Source organism: Mobula birostris, chromosome 10, assembly GCF_030028105.1.
Source record: "Mobula birostris isolate sMobBir1 chromosome 10, sMobBir1.hap1, whole genome shotgun sequence".
In the NCBI taxonomy this organism is placed as follows: Eukaryota; Metazoa; Chordata; class Chondrichthyes; order Myliobatiformes; family Myliobatidae; genus Mobula; species Mobula birostris.
This window is the reverse complement of record NC_092379.1, coordinates 8,510,417-8,538,270: the sequence shown is the minus strand read 5'-3', so window position 1 is coordinate 8,538,270 and position 27,854 is coordinate 8,510,417. Positions and strand designations below refer to the sequence as shown.

Below are 27,854 nucleotides of genomic sequence, written 5' to 3'. Positions count from 1 at the left end.
CGCGATGGCAAAACACTTCTATCAAAAAATTTGCCAAGAACAATCATGGTCACAAGACCATGATCGTCCTTCTCATAAGACAAGAATTGGAATCAGAATCAGGTTTAATATCACTGGCATATGACGTGAAATAAATTGTCTTTGTGGCAGCAGTACAACGTAATTGGTAAATGAAATAAGTGGTGCAAAAACAGAAATAATAAAAAAGTAGTGAGGTAGTGTTCATGGGTTCAATGTCCATCCAGAAATCGGATGGCGATGGGAAGATGCTGTTCCTGAATTTTTGAGTGTGGGTGTCTTCAGGCTCCTGTTCCTGATGGTAGCAATGAGAAGAGGGCATGCCCTGGGTGTTGGGGGTCCTTAATGATAGACGCCGCCTTTTCAGTGAATATTTTTGTTGTAATTTGAATATGATAAAATATGTATAATATAGGCTCAATTTCTGCTTTTTTTGTAAATACTGCTTATATGTGGCTGCGTGCTTGTAATCCTGCGGCAAGTAAGCTTCTAACCGCCCATGTGTACACATGTAGTGGCATCCGCGCCAGACTTCGAAGCGTTTGGTGTCTGGTTCGAATCCGGCCGGCTCCTAGCACGCTTTTCCATCCATGCTGGGTTGAACGTCGAGCCTCGTTAAAATAAAACACTGACAAAAAAAAGAAACGGCGAGGTGGCCGCCCGACGCGCCGCAAGGCGCGGGAAGGAACAACAATACTTGCACACGTGACGTGACTTTGGCTTGAAACAGGAGAGGGAAGTTTCCCCCACTCACCTCAAGGCCAGCATTTATGTGTCAGCTCCCCGTGGGAACTTCCGTGCAGCGAGCACTAGGTTTTCAGCATTCAGTAATTAAACTTTAAAAAAAATGGCTTAACTGGCTTTCCGTGAAATATCTAGTGCTCTGACTCAACTCCTGTCTGCCTCTCTCTCTTGTACGTTGGATCTATACGTCCTTCAGTACAAGATGCGGGTGACGAGTTTGTACCGAAGCCTATTCAAGTCGAGTCGAGTTTCCTCACACGAAATGTTGGACAGGACTGAAAGGGAAGGGGCAAAGACGCCAGAATGAAAAAAAGATGGGCGGAGGGGAAGGAGTTTTCTGTCATGTGCAAAGGTGCAAAGGAAAACTTACTTGCAGCAGAGGCAGTGGGCAGTGATACCGTGACTAATCTCATCTTGATCTCGGTTCAACTTTCCCGCCTTCTGTCTGCAACCCTCGGTTCCCCGCTGTGGATGTTGAGTTTTTTTCGTAAGCACCCCGGCCGTGCAGGAGCGTTGCTTTAAGAGTTAGGGAGACCCTTGTTCCTTATATGGGAGGACAAGAGGCTGGTGAGAGATCAGACAAAGGGGGAGTGGGGGAGTGGGGGGTGGGGTGAGGGTGAGACTTCCCTCAAGCAAGCCGCACTCACCCTTCGGGAAGTGGCGAGGCATGGGCTGGAGAGGTGGGGGTGGCAGGTGCTGCTGTCGCTGCTGCCCGGTCTCCCGGCTGAACGAGGACAACGCGCGCTTCGCCTTGCTCGCCCTCTTCATCCTGTGCTACCTGGTGCTGGGCGCGGCCGTGTTCTCGGCCATCGAGCGGCCGCGGGAGCTGCGGGCTCAGCGGGCGTGGAGCCGGAGGCTGGCCAACTTCAGCCGGAGTCACAACGTCAGCCGGGGGCAGCTCGCCGCCTTGCTCCGGGAGTACGAGAAAGCGTACGGCGCCGGCGTCAGGGTGGACCCGCTTAGACCCAGATGGGACTTCACGGGAGCGTTCTACTTCGTGGGGACCGTGGTCTCTACTATAGGTCAGTGTGTGTGTGTGTGTGTGTGTGTATTACTGACTCATTGAAAGCGGGAGGAACTGCGCGGGTCGAGCAGCATCTGTATATGTGCGTGTGTGTGTTTGAAGGGGTGGTGGGTGGGGAAGGAAAGGAATAAAACTCCAGATTCCAACATATCTCGTCTCATGTGCCCCCAAGAACATAAAAGTGTTCCTTTCGGTTCAATCTTCCCTATTTGTAAGGGTAACCTTGCGGCGTTTCCTCAAATAGAATTTTGGTGAGAGAGAGGAAAAAGAACCTTGGAGCGAGCTCTGATGCGAATCCGCAGCTGCATTTTAAATACTGTACAGCTCCAAGACCCCCGGTTTGATCGTGACCCCCGGCGTTGCCTCCACAGAATTTGCACCTCCTCCACCGTGACCGCGTGTCTTCCCCCCCCCCCGCCATGTTCGGATTCCTGCTCACATCCCCAAAGCGGGCGGGTTAATTTGCTGCTGTGAATTGCCGTGGGTGTGTGGGTTAAATGGCTTTGAAAGGTCTCAGGAGTTGTGGAGCTACGTGAGAGGGGATAGTTGCCTTACCGACCGGCTTAGGCTCGATGGGCTGAAGTTAAAAATAATATGATAAATCCCTTTTAATTAATTTGACCCACGAATAATCTTTGTTATATAGCCCTGAACTGCTTTATCGCGGTGAGCCAAAAGCTGAGAGACATGGGCTCTTTGTTCACCTCTTTTTGTTTAATTGCTTCCTTTCCTTCAAAATTGGCGGCTGACTCAGGGCAGACTGACAACCGCCATCCGCTCCCCCTCCTCCACCCTCCCTCCCCTCCCTCTACCCTCCCTCCCCTTCTTCTTTTCCTCCCCTCCCCCTCCCCTCCCCCCCTCCCTCTCCCCCCTCCCTCCCCCCCTCCCCCTTCCTCTCCCCCCTCCCCCTTCCTCTCCCCCCTTCCTCTCCCCTTCCCCTCCCCCTTCCTCTCCCTTCCCCTCCCCTTCCCCTCCCTCCCCTTCCTCTTTTCTTCCCCTTCCCCTTTCCCCTCCCCCTTTCCCCTCTTCCCCTTCCCCCTTCCCCTTCCCCTTCCCCTTCCCCTTCCCCTTCCCCTTCCCCTTCCCCTTTCCCCTCTTCCCCTTTCCCCTCTTCCCCTTTCCCCTCTTCCCCTTCCCCCTTCCCCCTTCCCCCTTCCCCTTCCCCTTCCCCTTCCCCTTCCCCTTCCCCTTCCCCCTTCCCCTTCCCCCTTCCCCTTCCCCCTTCCCCTTCCCCCTCCCCCTTCCCCTTCCCCTTCCCCCTCCCCTTCCTCTTTTCCTCCCTCCCCTTCCTCTTTTCCTCCCTCCCCTTCCCCCTTTCCTCCCTCCCCTTCCTCTTTTCCTCCCCTCGCACCCTCCCCTCCCCACTCACCATTCATCCTCCTCCTCCCACACTCCCTTTCCTCTCCCCCTCTCTTCCCTTCCCCTCCCCCTCCCCTCCCACTTTCCCCCTCCCTCCCACTCCACCTTTCTTCTTCCCCTTCTCCTCCTTCACCCTCCTCCACCTCCCCCTCCCCACCCCTCATCCCCTAACCCCTCCCCCTCCACCCCTCTCACCCTTCACCTCCCCTCCCCCCCACAATCACCCCTCCCCCCATTTCCTCCCCATGCCTCCTCTTCTCCTCACCCTTTCCCCTCCCCTTCCCCTCCACCTGTCCCCCTTTCCCCTTCCAGCCCTTAATCCTGTCCTGCCATGCTGAGTTTTCACACACATTTTAGTGTGTTACTCTGTTTTTGATTTCACTAAATTCTCTTCAACTCTGTTAATACAATCCCTTTTCGACCACTCTGCCTCAAGACCTTGATATGACCACTCCTCTGCCTAGCCCCTTTCTAGCTCCTATCTCTTCTTTGCAACTCAGCTCCCAACCGTTGCCCTGTCCCAGTGCACCCAGGAATCAACTGACGACACAATTTGTGGAAAGTAACATCCACTCTGTGGCCACTTTATTAGGTATACTTGTATATCTGCTTATTAATGAAAATATCTAATCAACCAATCATATGGCAACACACATAAAAGTTGCTGGTGAACGCAGCAGGCCAGGCAGCATCTCTAGGAAGAGGTGCAGTCGACGTTTCGGGCCGAGACCCTTCGTCAGGGCTATCTGAAGGAAGAGCTAGTAAGAGATTTGAAAGTGGGAGGGGTGAAGGGGAGGTCCAAAATGATAGGAGAAGACAGGAGGGGGAGGGATGGAGCCAAGAGCTGGACAGGTGATTGGCAAAAGGGATATGAGAGGATCATGGGACAGGAGGCCTAAGGAGAAAGAAAAGAGGGAGGGGGGATAAACCCAGAGGATGGGCAAGGGGTATAGTCAGAGGGACAGAGGGAGAAAAAGGAGAGAGAGAGAGAAAGAACGTGTGTATATAAATAAATAATGGATGGGGTACGAGGGGGAGGTGGGGCATTAGCGGAAGTTAGAGAAGTCAATGTTCATGCCATCAGGTTGGAGGCTACCCAGACGGAATATAAGGTGTTGTTCCTCAAACCTGAGTGTAGCTTCATCTTTACAGTAGAGGAGGCCGTGGATAGACATATCAGAATGGGAATGGGATGTGGAATTAAAATGTGTGGCCACTGGGAGATCCTGCTTTCTCTGGCGGACAGAGCGTAGGTGTTCAGCGAAACGATCTCCCAGTCTGTGTCGGGTCTCGCCAATATATAGAAGGCCACATCGGGAGCACCGGACTCAATGCATAAAAGCACGCAGACATGGTCAAAAGGTTCAGTTGTTGTTCAGACTAAACATTAGAATGGGGAAAGAAATGTGACCTCACTGTGTAGGACCATGGAAAGATTGTTGGCGGTTTGAGTATCTCAGAAACTGCTGATCTCCTTGGATTTGCCCACACAAGAGTTCAAACTAATTTGGCAGGGTGATGGGGACTGGAGTGGTAGGGTTGTTGGTTTATAGGCAGAGGCAGTGTGTAGGAAGAACAGGCAGTTGATAGTGCTAAACTGCACCCTGTGGGATGAGCTGCACTGTAAAAGGAGGACAAAATCAAAATGTGTTATATTTGAATGCATGAAGTATATGGAATAAGGTAGGTGATCTTGCAGCACAGTTAGAGATTGACAGGTATGGGGATGTGGGCATCACTGAGTTGTGGCTAAAATGTTGAGGGCTAAATGTCCATTGTCAAGCATTGTATTGAAAGGATAGGCAAAGGGGGTGGTGTTGAACTCTTGGTAAAATTGAAACCAAATCTTTTGAAAGAGGTGACATGATGTAGAATCCTTGTGGATTAAGGAACTGCAAAGGTAAAAAGACCCTGGTAGGAGTTATATACAGGCCTTCGAATAGTAGCCAGGATGTGGGTTACAAATTACAATAGGAGATAGAAATATCATGTCAAAAGGGGAATGTTGCGATGATCATGGGGGATTTCAACATGCAGGTAGATTGGGAAAATCAGGTTGGTGCTTGGTCCCAAGGGAGGGAATTTGTAAAATGCCTACAAAATAGCTTGTGGTTGAGCCCACTGGTGGAATCAGTTATTCTGGATTGGGTGTTGTGTTATGAACCAGATTTGATTTGGGAGCTTAAGGTAAAGGAACCCTTAGGAGATAGTGATCATAATATGATAGAATCCATCTTGCAATTTGAGAGGGAGAAGCGAAAGGCAGGTTTATTAGTATTACAATGGAGTAAGGGGAATTACAGAGCCATGAGAGAGGATCTGGCCATAGTTGATTGGAAGGAGACACTAGCAGGGATGATGACAGAGCAGCAACTTATGGAGTTTCTGGGAGCAAATCAGAAGGTGCAGGATAGATACATCCCAAAGAAGAAGTAGTATTCTGAAGGCAGGATCAAAAGTTCAAACGGTTCAAAGGCCCATTCTATTATTCAAGTATGTATGCAGAATACAACTCTGAAATTTGTCTTTGAATGACGCAACTGTGGCTGAAAGGCCAACGTAAAAGCCAAAGAGAGGGCATATAATAGAGCAAAAATTAATGGGAAGTTAGTGGGTTGGGAAACTATTAAAAGCCAACAGGAAACATCTAAATGCCATAAGGGGTGAAAGGATTAAATAAGCTAGCTGATAATATGAAGGAGGATACCAAAAGATTTTCAGATATATAAAGAGTAAAAGAGAGGCGAGAGTAGACTGGTCAGGGATACTATTACAGCTACAGAAAGGGTGGGTAATGTAGCAGGATCCTCTTTTGAGTCAATATGGGTGGAAGTCAGGAACAGGAAGGGAGCAGTTACTCTACTGGGGGTATTCTATAGGCCCCCTGGTAGCAGCAGAAATACAGAGGAGCAGATTGGGAGGCAGATTTTGGAAAGGTGCAAAAATAACAGGGTTGTTATCATGGGTGACTTTAACTTCCCTAATATTGATTGGCACCTGATTAGTTCCAAGGGTTTAGATGGGGCAGAATTTGTTAAGTGTGTCCAGGATGGATTTTTGTCACAGCATGTGGACAGGCCGACCAGGGGGAATGCCATACTAGATCTAGTACTAGGTAATGAACCGGGTCAGGTCACAGATCTCTCAGTGGGTGAGCATCTGGGGGACAGTGACCACCGCTCCCTGGCCTTTATGATTATGAAAAAGAATAGAATCAAAGAGGACGGGAAAATTTTTAATTGGGGAAAAGGCAAATTATGAGGCTATAAGGCTGGAACTTGCGGGTGTGAATTGGGATGATGTTTTTGCAGGGAAATGTACTATGGACATGTGGTTGATGTTTAGAGATCTCTTGCAGGATGTAAGGGATAAATTTGTCCCAGTGAGGAAGATAAAGAATGGTAGGGTGAAGGAACCATGGGTGACAAGTGAGGTGGAAAATCTAGTCAGGTGGAAGAAGGCAGCATACATGAGGTTTAGGAAGCAAGGATCAGATGGGTCTATTGAGGAATATAGGGAAGCAAGAAAGGAGCTTAAGAAGGGGCTGAGAAGAGCAAGAAGGGGACATGAGAAGGCCTTGGTGAGTAGGGTAAAGGAAAACCCCAAGGCATTCTTCAATTATGTGAAGAAAGAAAGGATGACAGGAGTGAAGGTAGGACCGATTAGAGATAAAGGTGGGAAGATGTGCCTGGAGGCTGTGGAAGTGAGCGAGGTCTTCAATGAATACTTCTCTTCGGTATTCACCAATGAGAGGGAACTTGATGATGGTGAGGACAATATGAGTGAGGTTGATGTTCTGGAGCATGTTGATATTAAGGGAGAGGAGGTGTTGGAGTTGTTAAAATACATTAGGACAGATAAGTCCCCGGGGCCTGACGGAATATTCCCCAGGCTGCTCCACGAGGCGAGAAAAGAGATTGCTGAGCCTCTGGCTGGGATCTTTATGTCCTCGTTGTCCACGGGAATGGTACCGGAGGACTGGAGGGAGGCGAATGTTGTTCCCTTGCTCAAAAAAGGTAGTAGGGATAGTCCGGGTAATTATAGACCAGTGAGCCTTGTGTCTGTGGCGGGAAAGCTGTTGGAAAAGATACTTAGAGATAGGATCTCTGGGCATTTAGAGAATCATGGTCTGATCAGGGACAGTCAGCATGGCTTTGTGAAGGGCAGATCGTGTCTAACAAGCCTGTCAGAGTTCTTTGAGGAGGTGACCAGGCATATAGATGAGGGATGTGATCTATATGGATTTTAGTAAGGCATTTGACAAGGTTCCACACGGTAGGCTTATTCAGAAAGTTAGAAGTCATGGGATCCAGGGAAGTTTGGCCAGGTGGATTCAGAATTGGCTTGCCTGAAGAAGGCAGAGGGTGGTGGTGGAGGGAGTACATTCAGATTGGAGGATTGTGACTAGTGGTGTCCCACAAGGATCTGTTCTGGGACCTCTACTTTTCGTGATTTTTATTTACGACCTGGATGTGGGGGTAGAAGGGTGGGTTGGCAAGTTTGCAGACGACACAAAGGTTGGTGGTGTTGTAGATAGTGTAGAGGATTGTCAAAGATTGCAGAGAGACATTGATAGGATGCAGAAGTGGGCTGAGAAGTGGCAGATGGAGTTCAACCCAGAGAAGTGTGAGGTGGTACACTTTGGAAGGACAAACTCCAAGGCAGAGTACAAAGTAAATGGCAGGATACTTGGTAGTGTGGAGAAGCAGAGGGATCTCGAGGTACATGTCCACAGGTCCCTGAAAGTTGCCTCACAGGTAGATAGGGTAGTTAAGAAAGCTTATGGGGTGTTAGCTTTCATAAGTCGAGGGATAGAGTTTAAGAGTCGCGATGTAGTGATGCAGCTCTATAAAACCCTGGTTAGGCCACACTTGGAGTACTGTGTCCAGTTCTGGTCACGTCACTATAGGAAGGATGTGGAAGCATTGGAAAGGGCACAGAGGAGATTTACCAGGATGCTGCCTGGTTTAGAAAGTATGCATTATGATCAGAGATTAAGGGAGCTAGGGCTTTACTCTTTGGAGAGAAGGAGGATGAGAGGAGACATGATAGAGGTGTACAAGATAATAAGAGGAATAGATAGAGTGGATAGCCAGCACCTCTTCCCCAGGGCACCACTGCTCAATACAAGAGGACATGGCTTTAAGGTAAGGGGTGGGAAGTTCAAGGGGAATATTAGAGGAAGGTTTTTTACTCAGAGAGTGGTTGGTGCGTGGAATGCACTGCCTGAGTCAGTGGTGGAGGCAGATACACTAGTGAAGTTTAAGAGACTACTAGACAGGTATATGGAGGAATCTAAGGTGGGGGCTTATATGGGAGGCAGGGTTTGAGGGTCGGCACAACATCATGGGTTGAAGGGCCTGTACTGTGCTGTACTGTTCTATGAAAATGACTCTGGAGAGGCTATAATGTGGGACAAGGAAACGACAGATGAACTGAATAAGTATTTTAGATCAGTCTTCACTGTGGAAGACACTGTTGGTGTTGATTGTAAAGGATGTGGTTTTGGGGTACTTGGAGGCACATGGTAAAAAGGCCCTAGTCAGTATGGTTTCCTCAAGGGAAAATTTTGCCTGTCTAATCTGCTGGAATTCTTTAAGGAAGTAACAAGCAGGATAGATAAAGGAGAATTGGTGAATGTTGTGTACTTGGATTTTCAGAAGGCCTTTTACAAGGTGCAGTGCATGAGGCTGCTTAACAAGATAAGAGCCTATAACCTTACAGGAAAGATACCAACATAGACAGAACATTGGCTGATTGGCAGGGGGCAAATAAAGGGAGTAAAGAGAGCATTTTCTGATTGACTGTCGGTGAGTAGTGGTGTTCCGCAGGGCTCAGTGTTGGGACTGATTCTTTTTGTCTTGTATGTCAGTGATGTGGATGATGGAATTGGTGGCTTTGTGGCCAAGTTTGAAGACATTATGAAGATAGGTGGAGGGGCACATAGTATTGAGGAAGCAGGGAGGCTGCAGAGGGTCTTAGACAGTTTAGAAGAATGGGCAAAGAAAAGTCAAATGGAATACAGTGTTGGGAAGTGTTTGGTCATGCACTTTGGTAGAAGAAATGAAAGTGTAGACTATTTTCTAAAAGGGGAGAAAATTCAAAAATCTGAGTTTCAAAGTGACTTGAGAGTCCACCTTGCAAGATTTCCAAAAGTTTAATGGCGAGGAAGGAAAATGCAATGTTAGCATTCATTTTGAGAGGACTCGAATATGGAAACAAGGATGCAATGCTGACGCTTTATAAAGCACCTGGAGTATTGTGAGCAGTGTTGGGTCTGACATTGGAGAGGGTTCAGAGGAGGTTCACAAGAATGATTCCGAGAATGAAAGGTTTATTGTAGAAGGAACGGTTGATGGTTCTGACCTGTTACTCGCTGCAATTTAGAAGAACGAGGGGGGATGTCATTGAAACCTATCGAATGTTGAAAGGCCTTGATAGGGAGGTTATGGAGACAATGATTCCTATGGCGGGGAAGCACAACCTCAGAATAGAGGGATGTCCGTTCAGATTGGAGGTGAGTAATTTCTTTAGCCAGGGGCTAGTGTATCTGTGGAATTCATTGCCATAGTCAGCTGTGGAGGCCAGGTGTCTGGGTATATTTAAGGTGGAGGTTGATAGTTTCTTGATTATTCAAGGCATGAAAGGTTATGCATGGATTTGTGAAAGGAAAATCATGTCTGACGAATCTCATAGAATTCTTTGAGGATGTAACCAGTAGAGTGGATAGGGGAGAACCAGTGGATGTGGTATATTTGGATTTTCAAAAGGCTTTTGACAAGGTCCAACACAGGAGATTAGTGTGCAAACTTAAAGCACACGGTATTGGGGGTAAGGTATTGATGTGGATAGAGAATTGGTTGGCAGACAGGAAGCAAAGAGTGGGAATAAACGGGACATTTTCAGAATGACAGGCAGTGACCAGTGGGGTACCGCAAGGCTCAGTGCTGGGACCTCAGTTGTTTACAATATATATTAATGACTTAAATGAGGGAATTAAATGCAGCACCTCCAAGTTTGCGGATGACATGAAGCTGGGCGGCAGTGTTAGCTATGAGGAGGATGCTAAGAGGATGCAGGGTGACTTGGATAGGTTAGGTGCGTGGGAAAATTCATGGCAGATGCAATTTAATGTGGATAAATGTGAGGTTATCCACTTTGGCGGCAAAAACAGGAAAACAGATTATTATCTGAATGGTGGCCGATTAGGAAAAGGGGAGGTGCAACGAGACCTGGATGTCATTATACACCAGTCATTGAAAGTGGGCATGCAGGTACAGCAGACTGTGAAAAAGGCGAATGATATGCTGGCATTCATAGCGAGAGGATTCGAGTACAGGAGCAGGGAGGTACTACTGCAGTTGTACAAGGCCTTGGTGAGACCACACCTGGAGTATTGTGTGCAGTTTTGGCGCCCTAATCTGAGGAAAGACATCCTTGCCATAGAGGGGGTACAAAGAAGGTTCACCAGATTGATTCCTGGGATGGCAGGACTTTCATATGATGAAAGACTGGATCGTCTAGGCTTATACTCGTTGGAATTTAGAAGATTGAGGGGGGATCTTATTGAAACGTATGAAATCCTAAAGGGATTGGACAGGCTAGATGAAGGAAGATTGTTCCTGATGTTGGGGAAGTCCAGAACGAGGGGTCACAGTTTGAGGATAAAGGGGAAGCTTTTAGGGCCGAGATTAGGAAAAACTTCTTCACAGAGAGAGTAGTGAATCTGTGGAATTCTCTGTCACAGGAAACAGTTGAGGCCAGTTCATTGGCTATAATTAAGAGGGAGTTAGATATGGGCCTTGTGGCTAAAGGGATCAGGGGGTATGGAGGGAAGGCTGGTGCAGGGTTCTGAGTTGGATGATCAGCCATGTTCATACTGAATGGCGGTGCAGGCTGGAAGGGCCGAATGGCCTACTCCTGCACCTATTTTCTGTTTCTATGTTTCTATGTTATGGGTGGGAGAATGAGGTTGGGAGGGGAATGGATCAGCCATGATGAAATGGTGGAGCAGAGTCGAAGGGCCAAATGGCCTAATTCTGCTCCTATATCATATGGTCTTATGATCTTATTATAAAAGTCTATAGAATTTACAGGGAATGGTGCATAAAAAAAACATCCAGCGAGTGGCAGTTCTGTGGGCAAAAACACCTTGTTAATGATGAGGTCAGAGGAGAATGGCAAGGCTGGTTCAAACTGACAGGAAGGAGACAGGAACTCGTGTAGTGGTGTGCAGAACAGCATCTCTGAATGCACAACACGTCGAGCTTTGAAGTGGCTGGGCTACAGCAGTAGAAGACCACACCAGGCTCCACGCCTGCATCTAATCAAGTCACCACTGATCGTGCGTGAGCGAAAGATGAACACACATTGTTCTGGCCACCAGACAGAAAAACACTGTGTTCTGCTAATGCTCTAAGCTCAGATAGACCAGGCTTTTGAAATACGTTTGAAACTCCTCAGCATGAAAGTTTAGTTAGTATAAACCAACGTTACCCATGGATGGTATGTGTAGGGGTTGGGTTTTCAAAGTGTTAAGTTTGTGGTATGAAAGGCTTGGCTAAAGAGGAAGAGGGCAGGTGAAGTCCTGGTCTTTAATAAACTCCATGCACTTTTCCCTCCTTGTCGCTGTATTGCTTGAACTACATCCCTGTCTTCCCCGCTCCAGTTCTGGTCTCATGTTTATGTGTGATCTTAATTATTTTACCAATGGTAGCCATGCGGTAATCGCCAGTAATCGCTGCTTTCCTATAACCAGCCCTGTGAAATGTATCTCTCTGACAAAGGATTCAGATACTTCCTTATTACTTTGGTTAGGGTTTTGTGAAACTCATTGAGAGATTTAGCTCTGTTAAGTATTCTGTGCAAGTGCCACGATGTTGGTGTGTGTGTGAAAGAGAGACTGTGTATGAGAGAGAGAGAGGCTGAGTATGTGTGTGAGTGAGAGAGAGAGAGAGAGTGTGTGTGTGAGAGAGAGAGAGTGTGTGTGTGAGAGAGAGTGTGTGTGTGAGAGAGAATGTGTGTGAGAGAGAATGTGTGTGAGGGAGAGAGAGTGTGCGAGAGAGAGAGTGTGTGCGAGAGAGAGAGTGTGTGTGAGAGAGAGAGTGTGTGAGAGAGAGAGTGTGTGAGAGAGTGAGTGTGTGAGAGAGTGAGTGTGTGAGGGAGAGAGTGTGTGTGAGGGAGAGAGTGTGTGTGAGAGAGAGAGTGTGTGTGTGAGAGAGAGTGTGTGTGTGTGAGAGAGAGTGTGTGTGAGAGAGAGAGTGTGTGTGAGAGAGAGAGTGTGTGTGTGAGAGAGAGTGTGTGTGCGAGAGAGAGAGAGTGTGTGTGCGAGAGAGAGAGAGAGAGAGTGTGTGCAAGAGAGAGTGTGTGAGGGAGAGAGAGAGTGTGAGGGAGGGAGGGAGTGTGTGTGAGGGAGAGAGTGTGTGTGTGCCTGAGAGAGAGGGAGCGGGTGCACATGTGAAAGAGAGAGGGAGAGTATGTGTGTGTGTGTGTGTGTTTGTGTGTGTGTGTGTGTGTGTGTGAGAGAGAGAGAGAGTGCGTGCGAGAGAGAGTGTGTGTGTGATGGAGGGAGAATATATGCATGAGGGGTAGAGAATTTGTATATGCCTGAGAGAGAGGGAGTGTGTGCATGTGTGAAAGAGCCTGCGCGCATAAGAGAAAGGGAGTGCATGGGTGCGTGAGGGAGACAGAATGTGTGTAAAGGAGAGAGAGTGTGTGTGTATGTGAGAGAGAGAGGGAATGTGTGTGTGAGGGAGTGCGAGAGTGTGTGAGGGAGAGAGAGAATGGGTGCTTGTGTGAGGCAGAGGGAGAGTGTGAGAGAGAGGGAGAGGGTTCACGTAAGGGAGGGAGATAGGAACACTCACAACACGCTGGAGGAACTCAGCAGGTCGGGCAGCATCCGTGGAAAAGATCAGTCGACGTTTTGGGCTGGAACCCTTCGTCAGGACTGAAATGTCGACCAATCTTTTCCACGGATGCTGCCCGACCTGCTGAGTTCCTCCAGCGTGCTGTGAGTGTTGCTTTGACCCCAGCATCTGCAGATTAATTTGTGTTTAGGGAGGGAGATAGAGTGCATATCAGAGGGAGAATGAGAGAGAGAGAGAGAGTGTGTGTGTGTGTGTGTGTGCGTGCACGTGATGGAGAGAGAGAGATAATGTACGTGAGGGAGAGACGGTGGGTGTGTTGAGAGAGAGTGTGTGTGTGAGAGAGAGTGTGCGTGTGTGAGAGAGAGTGTGTGTGTGAGAGAGAGACTGACTGTGAGTATAATTGGTTTCATTATTGTCACCTGTACCAAGATCCAGTGAAAAGGGTTTGTTTGCCATCCACTCAGATCATTGCATACATTGTAGCAGTGCAAAAGATATATAAAAAAATGCAGAACATAGTTTTACGTTTAAAGAGAGTGCAGTGCAAGTAGCAAAATAAAAAGTAAGGGTCACTTTGAGGTAGACTGAGACATTGGAAATTCATTTTAACGTTCCTTACAGACCACATTAGGGAGCTGGAGCTGGATGACCTGTAGATTATTCTGCAGAGTGAGGAGGTGATAGACTGGAGCTTCAGGGTTGTGGCCACCCCTAAGTTGGAGAAGGTGAGCAGGTGGCTGACTGTCAGGAGAGGGAAAGGGAATAGCCAGCCAGTGCAAAGTATCCCTGTGGCCGTTCCTCTCAGTAACAGGTGTACTACTTTTGATACCATTGGGAGGGATGACCTCCTGGGGGAAAGCCACAGCAACCAGGTCCCTGGCACCGAGTCTGGCTCTGTGGCTCAGAAGGAAGGTGGAGAAGAGCGGTTGTGATAAGGAGTCAGGGGAATAGAGGTTTTGTGGACGAGAGAAAGACTCACAGATGGTATGTTGTCTTCCAGGTGCCAGGGGCAGAGATGTCTCAGATTGGTTTCTTAATGGGGAGGCTGAGTAGTCAGAGGTTGTGACACATATTGGAAAAGAGATGAGGTCCTGAAGAGAGATCTAGGGTCTAGGAAGGAAGTTGAAGAGCAGGATCTCAACGGTAGTAATCCCTGGATTATTGCCTGCCACACACCAGTGAGGTTTAGAATAGGATGATATGTTGGTGAAGAATAGATGCAGGGGCCAGGGGCCCAGATGTGTGGATGACTGGGATCTCTTCTGGGGAAGTTATGAGCAATTTAAACACCAGCCCAGATTGGAGGCGAGAGCCAATTTCACTCGCTCCCTGCGATCTTCACTCCTCTCTCTCCAGAGCACACGAGCCGTTCGCTGTTTCATTGTTTGGTCAATTTAAACACGAGCTCAGATGGACTGAAAAGACCGCGTGTTGGGATCCAGAGCAAGAGCCGATTTGGCTCGTTCTCCGTGACGGTTATCTCCGCGGCGCTGAGACGATGAAGACTGTCCCAGCTGCTGTGCTCTGTCCCTGCTAATGTGATGAATGAATAATTGAGGCTTTGGGCCTACTCCAGGCTACTCTGGGGTTCAAATCTGAGGACGCAATTTTGGTTCGGAATGCTGTTGCTCGCTTTAACTGTTTACGTGATTTGCTTTTTCTTTCTCTTGTGCATCGGGTGTTGGTCTTTTATTTTTGTTTTTATTCTTTAATACGGGTTCTTTCGAGTTCCTTGCTTTGCAGTTACCTGTGAGCAAGCAAACCTCACGGTTGTATAATTTATACATTCTTTGATAATAAATGATGAGGAGAAGATGGCGGCGCGACGGCAACACGCGCGGCACTTCGGTGATGTCTGTAATCTGTCAAGTAGGGGACCGTGCACAATTCTGATTTGATGGAGACGGAGGAACATCTGGAAAACTTCTGAAATGCCCGCTTGGCTGCCGCTGCTACTGTGTGGTAACCGGAATCTCTGGAGCTGAAGGCCCCGAAATCCTCGGCTTTGCTTGTTTCAGCGGCCAGGACGAGGTCGAAGGCGCTTGGCAGAGGATGGCGCTCGGGAGGCTGTATCAGAGGGGCTGGTCGGAAACTCGGAGTTTTCGGACGGATGGACTCAGGGTCGGCTGTGGTCGGCTGCTTCGAAGGCATCGGCAAGTTGACGGTGCCTAGAGGTTTATGGCAGGGAGTTTCTCCCTTTTGCCGCCGCTATCGGGGACTCGGGAGTCGATCGACTCAGGACTTTGAGACTATTTTTACCGTGCCCCTGGTTTGTTCTTCATCAAATTGTGGTATTGCTTTGCATGGGTGTAACTATATGTTATAATTATGTGGTTTTGTCAGTGTTAGTCTTTGGTTTGTCCTGTTTTCTGTGATATCACTCTGGAGAAACATTGTATCATTTCTTAATGCACGTATGCATTTCTAAATGACAATAGAAAGAGGACTGAGTGTCCTCATAATCTAATCTAAATCTAAAAATGTACTTGAATCTTGACTCTGTACAAAAGGGATGGTTTACACCTGAACTCGAGAGGGACTTATACTGCCAGGTTCAGGAACAGTTCTCGCCCCTCAACCATCAGGCTCTGGAAATGAAGAAGATAACTTCGCTCAGCTTCACTTTATCTTCAACATTGAAATGTTTCCACAACCACTGGATGGAGACGAGTGGCTCTGGGACATGGAGATCACAAGAGATTCAGCAGAGCAACACACACAAAGTGCTGGAGGAGAAGAATAAAGAGAGAGCTTGCTTTGTGCTGAAACCCTTCTTCAGGACTGGAAAGGAAGGGGGTGGGAATAAGAAGTTGGGAGAAGGTGAAGAGGTGAAAGAGTGCAAGCTGGAAGGTGATAGGTGAAACCAAGTGACGGGGGGGAGATAGGTACGTAGGGGAGGGGGGGATGAAGTGAACGCTGAGAGGTGATAGGTGTGAAAGGTAAAGGATTGAAGAAGGAGGAATCTAATAGGAGAAGAGAGTGGACCATGGGAGAAAGGGAAGGAGGAGAGGAACCAGAGGGAGTTGATAGGCAGATGAGAAGAGAAGAGATAAGAGGGAAGCCCAAATGGGGAACTTAGAAATGGAGACAGGGGAGAGATCATGTTTTTGACACATTGGCCTTCATAAATCAAAATACTGAGTACAGGAGATGGGATGTTATGTTGAAGTTGCATATAAAATGTTAGTGAGGCCTAATTTGTCCTAATATTATTGTGTGCAGTTTTGGTCTACAGGAAAAAATGTAAGTAAGGTTGAAAGAGTACAGAGAAAATTTTCAAGAATGTTGCCGTGATTGGAGGACCTGAGTTATAAAGGAAGATTGAATAGGTTAGGACTTTATTCTTTGGCATGTAGAAGATTGAGAGGAGATTTGATAGAGGGACACAAAATTATGAGGGGTTTGGATAGGGTAAATGCAAGCAGGCTTTTTCCACTGAGGTTGGGTGGGACTACAACCAGAGGTCATGGGTTAAGGGTGAAAGGTGAAAAGTTTAAGGGGAACATGAGGGGAAACTTCTTCACTCAGGGGGTGGTGAGAGTGTGGAACGAACTGCCAGCACAAGAGCTCGATTTCAGCATTTAAGCGCAGTTTGGATAGGTATGTAGATGGTAGGGGTATGGAGGGCTATGGTCCTGGTGCAGGTCCATGAGAGTAGACAGTTTAAATGGTTTCAGCATGGAGTAGATGGGCTGAAGGGCCTGTTTCTGTGCTGTACTTCCCTATATATAGTTCTAACTCAGACCAAGTCTCACATCTGTACCTCAGTAGGTGACAAAGCATGGCAGTTACCCGTCTGTACTCAGTCGTTCAGACTGTTACTGCTAGTCTAGAATACTGGACGGGATTAGGTTTTATTGCCTATCGCAACCCTGTGTATATAACAAAAGGGAATAATTAACTTTTATGCTTTTCAACAAACCATAAAATATTCTGTGATAATAATCAAATGACACTTCAGAAGCAGATGGAGATTAAAATGTGTTTGTGATATCCAAGTACCACGGGGCGAGGAGCTCCAACAAGTCAATAGATAGTGCTGCAAACCGGAAGGTTCTATCGAACATCACCATCTGGTGTGGGGGGTGGTGGAGTGTATGGGGGGGTGGTGGTGGAGTGGGTAACTGCACAGGATCGAAGGGAGCTGCAGAGATTTGTAAACTCAGTCAACTCCATCATGGGTGCCAGCCTCCGTAGTATCCAGGACATCTTCAAGGAGCGATACCTCAAAAGAATGACGTCCATCATTAAGGACCCCCAACAGGACATCCCTCTTCTCATGGCTGCCATCAGGAAGGAGGTACAGCAGCCCGAAATCTCACACTCAATGACTCAGGAACAGCTTCTTCCCCTCTGCCTTCCGATTTCTGAATGAGATTTAGAACCCATGAACACAACCTCACTACTTTTTTATTTCTATTTTTGCACTACTTATTTAATTTAACCTTAAAGTCATCCGTTAGTCTTGCGCGAGACCATGGATCTGCGCCTGGAAAGCCTTCACTCTCCAGGGCGCAGGCCTGGGCAAGGTTGTACGGAAGACCAGCAGTTGCCCATGCTGCAAGTCTCCCCTCTCCACGACACCGATGTTGTCCAAGGGAAGGGCATTAGGACCCATACAGCTTGGCACCAGTGTCGTCGCAGAGCAATGTGTGATTAAGTGCCTTGCTCAAGGACACAACATGTTGCCTCGGCTGGGGCTCGAACTCACGACGTTTGGGTAGCTAGTCCAATGCCTTAACCACTTGGCCACGTGCCCATACATTAATTTAACTATTATATATATTATATATTTACTGTAATGCACAGTTTTTTCTCTATTATTACAGTTGCAAGAAAAAGTTTGTGAATCCTTTACAATTACCTGTTTTTCCCAACTGTGAAGCATAGCTTGGGGCTGCTTTCCTGCCTTAGGGCCTGGATACCTTGCAGTCATTGAGGGAACAATGAATTCAACATTTTATCAAGACATTTTACAGGAGAATGCCAGGGTAGCAGTCTGTCACCTGAAGCTTAATAGAAGTTGGATGATGCAGCGAGACAGTGATCCGAAACACAAGAGTAACTCAACAACAGAATGGTTTAGAAGGAAGAAAATTTGTTTTTTTGGGATGGCCAAGAAAGAATCTAGATCTTAACCCATGACCTTAAGAGGGCTGTTCATGCACGGTATTCCAGAAATATTGATGAACCGAGGAATGGTCTAAAATTCCTCCAAGCCGACTGCAGGATTGATCAACAGTTACCGGAACTGTTTGGATGAAGTTATTGTTGTACAAGGAGTCACACCAGCTAGTGAAAGCAAAGGTTCACCTACTTTTTCCAACAAATACATGTAATATTGGATAATTTTTCTCAATAAATAGATGAACAAGTATAATGTTTTTTTGTGTTATTTATTTAACTGGGTCCTCTTTATTAAGTTTTAGGACTTGCGTTAAGATCTGAACACATTTTAGGTCATATTTATGGAGAAATAGAGAAAATTTTACAGGGACACAAACTTTCTAGCACCACTCTAGGCCTCAAAGTTAACAAATTTCACAACATATGCCAGTGATATTAAAACTGATTCTGATTATTTTTATCCATGGGGAAAATGCTCTCAGAAGGACATAGAGAAATATAGCACAAGAACAGGCCTTTTGGCCAAAAATGTCGTGCCAAACCAGCTAAAAAGTAAATCAAACAACAGGAATTCTGCAGATGCTGGAAATTCAAGCAACACACATCCTGACGAAGGGTCTCGGCCTGAAACGTCGACTGCACCTCTTCCTACAGATGCTGCCTGGCCTGCTGCGTTCACCAGCAACTTTGATGTGTGTTGCTTGAATTTCCAGCATCTGCAGAATTCCTGTTGTTTGCAACACACATAAAAGTTGCTGGTGAACGCAGCAGGCCAGGCAGCATCTCCAGGAAGAGGTGCAGTCGACGTTTCAGGCCAAGACCCTTCGTCAGGACTAACTGAAGGAAGAGTGAGTAAGGGATAAAAAGTAAATCAAATGTTATTCCTTTGTCCAAGAAAGCTAATAGGGATAATCCTGGGAATTATAGGCCAGTGAGTGTTACTTCAGCGATGGGCAGAGTATTGGGGAGGATTCTTAGAGATAGGACTTGCGAGCGGTTGGAGAAGTGTAGTGTGATTAAGAATAGTCAGTGTGTATCTGTGTCTGTCACGAGGCTGATTGACGTCTTCGAGGAAGAGACAAAGCGAGTTGATGAAGGCAGATCTGTGGGCGTGATGTAAATGGTGATGCCGTTCAACAAGGTTCCTCATGCACAATGGGGAAGCACAACGAGATCTAGGTGTTCTTGTACATCAGTCACTGAAAGCAAGCATGCAAGTACAGCAGGCAGTGAAGAAAGCTAATGGCATACTGGCCTTCATAACAAGGGGACTTGAGAATAAGAGCAAAGAGGTCCTTCTGCAGCTGTACAGGGCCCTGATGAGACCACACCTGGAGTACTGTCTGCAGTTTTGGTCTCCAAATTTGAGGAAGGACATTCTTGCTATTGAGGGAGTGCAGCGTAGGTTCACAAGGTTAATTCCCGGGATGGCGAGGCTGTCATATGTCGAAAGATCGGAGCGATTAAGGGATTGGACACGCTGCAGGCAGGAAGTATGTTCCTGCTGATGGGCGAGTCCAGAACCAGAGGCCACAGTTTAAGAATAAGGGGTAGGCCATTTAGAACGGAGTTGAGGAAAAACTTTTTCACCCAGAGAGTGGTGGATATATGGAATGCCCTGCCCCAGAAGGCTGTGGAGGCCAAGTCTCTGGATGCTTTCAAGAAAGAGATGGATAGAGCTCTTAAAGATAGCGGAGTCAAAGGTTATGGGGATAAGGCAGGAACTGGATACTGATAGTGGATGATAAGCCATGATGACAGTGAATGGCGGTGCTGGCTCGAAGGGCCGAATGGCCTACTCCTGCTTCTATTGTCTATTGTCTATTGTCATGGTAGACTCATTCAGAAAGTCAGGAGGGAAGGGACCCAGGGAAATCTGGCTGCATGGATTGGCTCGCCCACGGAAGGAAGAGGGTGGTAGCAGATGGAGGATGGAAGATGGAGGAGCAACACCTCATATTCTGTCTGGGTAGCCTCCAACCTGATGGAAGGAATATCGATTTCTCCTTTGGGTAAAAAGGTTTCCCTCCCCTCCTCTCCTCTTCTATTGCCACTCTGGACTCTTACCTCTTCTCATCTGCCCCCTGAGTCCTCTCTTCCTTCCTTTTCTCCTGTGGCCCACTCTCTTCTTCTATCAGATTCCTTCCTCTCCAACCCTTTACCTTTCCCACCCACCTGACTTCTTCACCTGTCACCTTCTAGCTAGCCTCCATCCCTTCCCCGTGCCCGTTAAGTTTGTTCTTAATAATAAAGACAAACTTGGCGTGGGTAAACGCTAGAACATTTTAGGTCTTTATTCTTTGGAGCATAGAAGGTTGCGGGGGGACTTGATAGAGGTATTTAAAATTATGAGGGGGATAGATAGGGTTGACGTGGATAGGCTTTTACCATTGAGAGTGGGGGAGATTCAAACAAGAGGACGTGAGTTGAGAGTTAAAGGGCAGAAGTTTAGGGGTAACATGAGGGACAACTTCTTTACTCAGTGAGTGTTAGCTGTGTGGAACGAGCTTCCAGCAGAAGTGGTTGAGGCAGGTTCGACGTTGTCGTTTGAAGTTAAATTGGATAGATATATGGACAGGAAAGGAATGGAGGGTTATAGGCTGAGTGCAGGTCGGTGGGACTAGGTGAGAGTAAGAGTTCAGCACAGACTAGAAGGGCTGAGATGGCCTGTTTCCGTGCTGTAATTGTTATATGGTTATATGCTTAACCTTTTATTCTGAACTGCTCCACCTCAATGCTGAGCACACGTGACCGGGTCACTATTGAAACTTCTGATTAGACCATAAGATATAGGAGTAGATTTGGGACATTTAGCCATTTCATCATGGCTGATTCAATTTTCCTCTCAGCCCCAATCTCCTGTCTTCTTGCTGTATCCCATCATGCCCCGATGGTTGAATCACCCACATTGCCCACTGGGAACTGAAGTTCTTTATTATTGATGCATAATTCACTGCTCTTTCATTCTGGCATCTTCCTCCCTTCCTTTCCAGTCCGAAGGAAGGGTCTTGACCCAATATGTCGACTGTCTATTCATTTCCATAGATGCTGCCTGACCTGCTGAGTTCCTCTAGCGTTTTAGGTGTGTTGCCTTGGATTTCCAGTGCTGGCAGAATTTCTCATGTAGATGGTGTGTATTCTGCCTGGACGTCTGTGTCTAATGGTGTTCTGCATGGACCTGTTCTGCTCTTTGTGACTTTTATTAATGGCTTAGATGAGGAAATGGAAGAATGCATTACTAAGCCTGCAGATGACATGAATGTTGGTGGTATTGTGGATAGTGTAGAAAGCTGCTCTCGGTTACAATAAGACATTGATCGGATGCAGAGTTGTTCTGAGAAGTGACAGAGAGACACAAATGAGAGAAAATCTGCAGATGCCGGAAACCCGCTCTCCAAATCTAGCCTCTCTCCTTCCGAACACACTGCTCTCCACTCTCTCTGCACTAATCCGGACCTCGCCATCAAACTTGCTGTTGTAGTCTGGCGGACTGACCTCTACCTTGCTGAGGCCAGGCGACAACCCTCGGACACCTCTCGCTTACCCCTCGAATAGGTCCCCACTAAAGAGCACCGAGCCATTGTCTCCCGCACCATCATCAACCCTATTACTTGAACTTCCAGTAATTGCCCCTCTGCCATCACCTTTCCCCATTCCCATTTTCCTCTCTCACCTTATCTCCCCATCACTTCCCTCTGATGCTCCTCCCTCTTCCCTTTCTTCCATGGCCTCCCTTCCTCTCCCTTCAGATTTCCTCTTCTCCAGCGCCTTATCTCTTTCACCCATTGACTTCCCAGCTCTTTACTTCACCCCTCCCCCTCTCCCAGTTTCACCTATCACCTACCACCTTGTACTTCTTCCTCCCCTCCTCTCACCTTCTTACTCTAACTTCTCATCCTGTTTCTCCAGTCCTGATGAAGGGTCTCGGCCCGAAACGTTGACTGTTTACTCTTTTGTGTGCACCATGTATTACTGTGGTTGACACGTATATGGTTATATACATTATATAAGTGTATATAGTTAAGTGACGCTAAACTTGAGTTGACTTTTCTATTGATGCTGCTTGACCTGCTGAGTGACAGAGTGTTTAATCTGGAAAAGTGTGAAGTTATACACTTCAGAAAGTCAAAGTTAAGGGCAGGATCTTTAGCAGTGTGGAGGAACAGGTGGGTATTGGGCTCCATGTCAATAGGTCTCTCAAACTTGCCGTGCAAGTTGATAAGAAAGCATTATTAAGGTTACTAAGAAAGCATATGGCGTGTTGTCTTTCATCAGACCACAAGGCATTTGGCCTATCGAGTCTGCTCTGCCATTTCATTGTAGCTGATCAGTTTCCCTCTCAACGCCATTCTCCTGTCTTCTGCCCGTAACCATTCATGTCCTGACTAATCAAGAATCTATCAACCTCTGCCTTAAATGCACCCAGTGACCTGACCTCCACAGCCACTTGTGTTAATGAATTCCACAGATTCCCTCCCTCCCCACCCCCCGCCTCTGGCTAAAGAAGTTCTTCCTCATCTCTATCCTAAGTGGACATCCCTCTGCTCTGCGGTTGTACCCTCTGGTCCTAGACTCCCCCAGCAAAGGAAACATCCTCTTCACGTCCAAAACACAAAATAAGCTGCAGATGCTGGGGTCAAAGCAACACTCACAACCCAGTGGGGGAACTCAGCAGGTCGGGCAGCATCTGTGGAAACGAACAGTCAACATTTCGGGCCGGAACCCTTCGTCAGGACTGAAGAGGGAAGGGGCAGAGGCCCTATAAAGAAGGTGGGGGGAGGGTGGGAAGGAGAAGGCTGGTAGGTTCCAGGTGAAAAACCAGTAAGGGGAAAGATAAAGGGGTGGTGGAGGGGAAGCAGGGAGGTGATAGGCAGGAAAGGTGAAGAAGGAATAGGGGAAAACACAATGGGTAGTAGAAGGAGGTGGAACCATGAGGGAGGTGATAGGCAGCTGGGGGAGAGGGCAGAGTGAAATAGAGATAGGGGAAGGGAGGGGGAGGAAATTACCGGAAGTTGGAGAATTCTATGTTCATACCAAGGGGCTGGAGACTACCTAGACGGTATATGAGGTGTTGCTCCTCCAACCTGAGTTTAGCCTCATCATGGCAGTAGAGGAGGCCATGTATGGACATATCCGAATGGGAGTGGGAAGCAGAGTTGAAGTGGGTGGCTACTGGGAGATCCTGTCTGTTCTGGCTTACAAAGCGGAGGTGCTCGATGAGCTCTTCACATCCACTCCGTCTAAGCCTTTCAACATTTGGCAGTTGATTAGTTGGGGGATTGAGTTCAAGAGCCGTGAGGTAATGCTGCAGCTCTATAAAACCCTGGTTAGACCACACTTGGAGTATTGTGGTCACCTCTTTATAGGTAGGATGTGGAAGCTTAAGAAAAGGTGCAGAGGAGATTAGACATCATGCTTTATGAGGAAAGGATGAATGAGCTAAGGCTTCTTTCTTTGGATCAAAGGGGGATGACAGGTGTCTTGATAGAGATTTTGATGTTGTGGTGTTCTTACTTCACCCACCCATCTTTCCCTCTATCATGTATCACCTGACAGGTTGTATTCCTGCCTCCTCCCCTCACCTTCTTATTTTGGTTATGACCCTTCACTTTCCAGTCCTGGTGAAGGGTCTTGACTCAAAACATCAAATGTTTATTCCTGTCCATAGATGCTGCCCGACTTGGTGGGTTCCTTCAGCAATTTGTGCATGTACCTTACTCTTAGACTCAATCCCTACTAATCCTATCATTAATCCCATTTTGTTCTCCTTATATTCCCATTCCTCCAAGAGGACCACAGCCTTGTCGTTGGGTTTGGAGGCTTGCGTGCCTCAATGACCTGGAGAGCTATGCCTCCTGGAGTCAGGACTTTATGCTTTGGCTCTTGGTGGGGTCACCCATGCCAAACAGGTCAAAGGGTAGAGGCCAGACTAAGAGTAGTCCACCCATCCTCCAAGTTCGGGAGTTCAGCTCAGGCCTAATAACTCTGACTGGTCAAAAAATTGTTCTGGAAACGGCAATGAACAATCCTTCTATATCCCTGTGCGATGGTATGGACAAATAGAGATGGAGGACTTTCATTGCTGCTCAAACTGTCAGTGGTGTAACAGGCAGTAAGTAATATCCCATTAGATTAGGAACACTGTTGTCCTGTTCCAAGCTGGATGCTTGAGCAGCTCAATAATATTCCTTGGATTGAATGACGTTGTCTGAATGCCTGTGTGACCTTCTGTCTGAACAGGATCCAAATTCAAGTTCAAAGCAGAATTTACTTATCAGAGTACTTACATGTCAGCATATACAACCCTGAGATTCGTTTTCCGTCGGGATACTTAACAAATCTACAGAGTAGTAACTGTAAACTGTAAACATTGGGAACTGTTAACTGTAAACAAACTGTGCACATGTAGATTTAAATAAATAGCAATAAATAACGAGCATGAAATAACAAGATAATGGAGACCTTAAAAGAGTGTAGTTATTCCCTTTTGTTCAAGAGCCTGATGGTTGAGGGGTAGTGACTGTTCTTGAACCTGGTGGTGCCAGTCCTGAGGCTCTTGTATCTTCTACCTGATGGCAGCAGTGAGAAAAGAGCATGGCCTGGGTGGTGGGGATCTTTGATAGTGGATGCTGCTTTTCTGTGGCACTGTTTCATGTAGATGTGCTCAATGGTTGGAAGGGTTTTACCTGTGGTGTACTGGGCCGAATCCACTACCTTTTTGTAGGATTTTCCACTCATAAAGACATTAGTTCTCCCATACCAGGCTGTAATGCAGCCAGTCAACACACCTTGCACCACACGTCTATAGAAGTTTGCCAAGGTTTTTGATGACATGCCAAACCTCCACAGACTTCTGAGGAAGAAGAGGGGCTGTTGTGCTTTCCTTGGAATTATATTTGTTCTACGAGTCTGTGGTGGCCAGTGCGATCATGTTTGCTGTTGTGTGCTAGGGCAGCAGGCTGAGGGTAGCAGACACCAACAGAATCAACAAACTCATCCGTAAGGCCAGTGATGTTGTGGGGATGGAACTGGACTCTCTGACGGTGGTGTCTGAAAAGAGGATGCTGTCCAAGTTGCATGCCATCTTGGACAATGTCTCCCATCCACTACATAATGTACTGGTTGGGCACAGGAGTACATTCAGCCAGAGACTCATTCCACCGAGATGCAACACAGAGCGTCATAGGAAGTCATTCCTGCCTGTGGCCATCAAACTTTACAACTCCTCCCTTGGAGAGTCAGACACCCTGAGCCAATAGGCTGGTCCTGGACTTATTTCATAATTTACTGGCATAATTTACATATTACTATTTATGGTTTTATTACTATTTAATTATTTATGGTGCAACTGTAACGAAAACCAATTTCCCCTGGGATCAATAAAGTATGACTATGACTATGACTATGATGGGTCTAGGACAGGTTCTCTGAGATGGAGAGACCCAGGAATTTAAAGTTACCAACCCTCTCCACCTCTGATCCTCCGATGAGTACTGGCTCATGGACCTCTGGTCTCCCTCTCCTGAAGTCTATAATCATTTCCTTGGTCTTACTGACTTTGAGTGAGAGGTTGTTGATATTAGCCAAATCTTCAATTTCTCTCCTGTACGCTGATTCAACACTGCCTTTGATACTGCCCACAACAGTGGCGTAAGCAGCAAACTTGTATATGGTTTTGGAGCTGTACTTAGCCACACAGTCATGGTGTAAAGCGAATAGAGCAGATGGACTAAATACACATCCCTGCAGTTCACCTGTGCTGATGGAGATTGTGGAGGAGATCTTTTTGCCAATCCAAACTGACTGGGGTCTACAAGTGAGGAAATCCAGGATCCAATTGCACAAGGGGGTATTGAGGCTCAGGTCTTGCAATTTACTGATTAGTTTTGAGGGGATGCTGTGTTAAATGCCAGTTGTAGTCAATAACTAGCATTGGAGAGGGTACAGAGAATTCACTAGAATGATTCCAGGAATGAGAGGGTTAACATATGAGCAACGTTTGTCCGCTCTTGGACTGTACTCCTTGGAGTTTAGAAGAATGAGGGGAGACCTCATAGAAACATTTCCCATGTTGAAAGGCATGGACAGAGTGGATGTGGCAAAGTTGTTTCCCATGATGGGGGAGTCTAGTACAAGAGGGCATGACTTAAGGATTGAAGGGCGCCCATTCAGAACAGAAATGCGAAGAAATTTTTTTAGTCAGAGGGTGGTGAATCTATGGAATTTGTTGCCACGGGCAGCAGTGGAGGCCAAGTCATTGGGTGTATTTTAAGGCAGAGATTGATAGGTATCTGAGTAGCCAGGGCATCAAAGGTTATGATGAGAAGGCGGGGGAGTGGGACTAAATGAGAGAATGGATCAGCTCATGATAAAATGGTGGAACAGACTCGATGGGCCGAGTGGCCGACTTCTGCTCCTTTGTCTTATGGTCTAATGTATGCATCTTTGCTGTCCAGATGTTCCAGGGTTGAGTGAAGAGCCGGTGAGATAGCGTCTGCTGTAGACCCGTTGCTTCAGTAGATGAATTGGAGCAGATCCAACTCACTATTCGGACAGGAGCTGATGTGCTTCAACACCAGCCTCTGAAAACACCTCTTCACTCTGGATGTAAATGCCACTGGCCGATAGTCATTTAGACAGGTTACCACGTTCTTCTTGGGCACCGGTACGAATGAAACCTAGGTACCGCACATTGCCAGAGTGAGAGGTTGAAGATATCTGTGAATACATGAGCCAGTTGGTCAGTACTCGGCCAGGTACTCCATATGGACCAGTTGCTTTCCTTGGATTCACTCTCTTGAAGGCATCTTCAGGTACTGAGACCAAAGGATCATCAGGAGACATCGGGGTGCATGATCATTCCTCCCTGTTCTGGTGGTCAAAGCAAACATGGAAGGCATTGAGCTCATCTGGAAGCGAAGCTTTGCTGTCCACTATTTTGCAAGATTTAGCTTCGTGGGAGGCTATGGTATTCAAACACGACCGCGGCTGTCAAGGATCCCTTGTAGCTTCCAGTCTAGTCCAGAATCTCCACTTCGCCCGAGAGGTAGCTTTCCGGAGATCATTATCTGCACCTCTTGCAGCATTCTTCATCTCCAGACTTGAATGCCTCTGATCAGGTTCCGGATTTCATTGTTCATTCAGGGCTTCTGACTGGGGGGAACCCTGAATGATTTTGTGGGGACACACCCATCCACAGCTGCTTTAATGAAGTCTGTAATGACCCTGGTGTAGTCATTCAGATCCTCAGATGAACACGGCCCAGTCCACTGAGTCAAGGCAATCCTGTAACCGTTCCTCAGCCTCCCACGACCGTGTCTTAGTTGTGTTGATTTCAGAATCAGAATCAGGTTTATTATCACCAGCATGTGTCGTGAAATTTGTTAACTTAGTAGCAGCAGTACAGTGCAATGCATAATATAGAAGAAGGAAGAAAATAAGTAAATCATTTTTAGTATACATATATTGAATAGAAACCATACAAACTACAGCACAGAAACAGGCCTTTTGGCCCTTCTTGGCTGTGCCGAACCATTTTCTGCCTAGTCCCACTGACCTGCACACGGACCATATCCCTCCATACACCTCCCATCCATGTATCTGTCGAATTTATTGTTAAATGTTACAAAAGAACCCGCATTTACCACCTCGCCTGGCGGCTCATTCCATACTCCCACCACTCTCTGTGTGAAGAAGCCCCCCTCTAATGTTCCCTT

The 27,854-nt window shown here is 47.1% G+C and overlaps 1 protein-coding gene across 1 annotated transcript in view; it reads left to right on the top strand.

The window, feature by feature from the left end:
* Positions 1-1,426: 1,426 nt before the first annotated feature.
* LOC140204434 (potassium channel subfamily K member 13-like) overlaps positions 1,427-27,854 on the top strand; it is a 33,331-nt gene continuing 6,903 nt past the window's right edge. Inside the window, exon 1 of the mRNA XM_072271154.1 lies at positions 1,427-1,784. Coding sequence (XP_072127255.1) covers positions 1,430-1,784 — 355 coding nt within the window. The 5' untranslated portion in view covers positions 1,427-1,429. The remainder of the gene's footprint in view (positions 1,785-27,854) is intronic.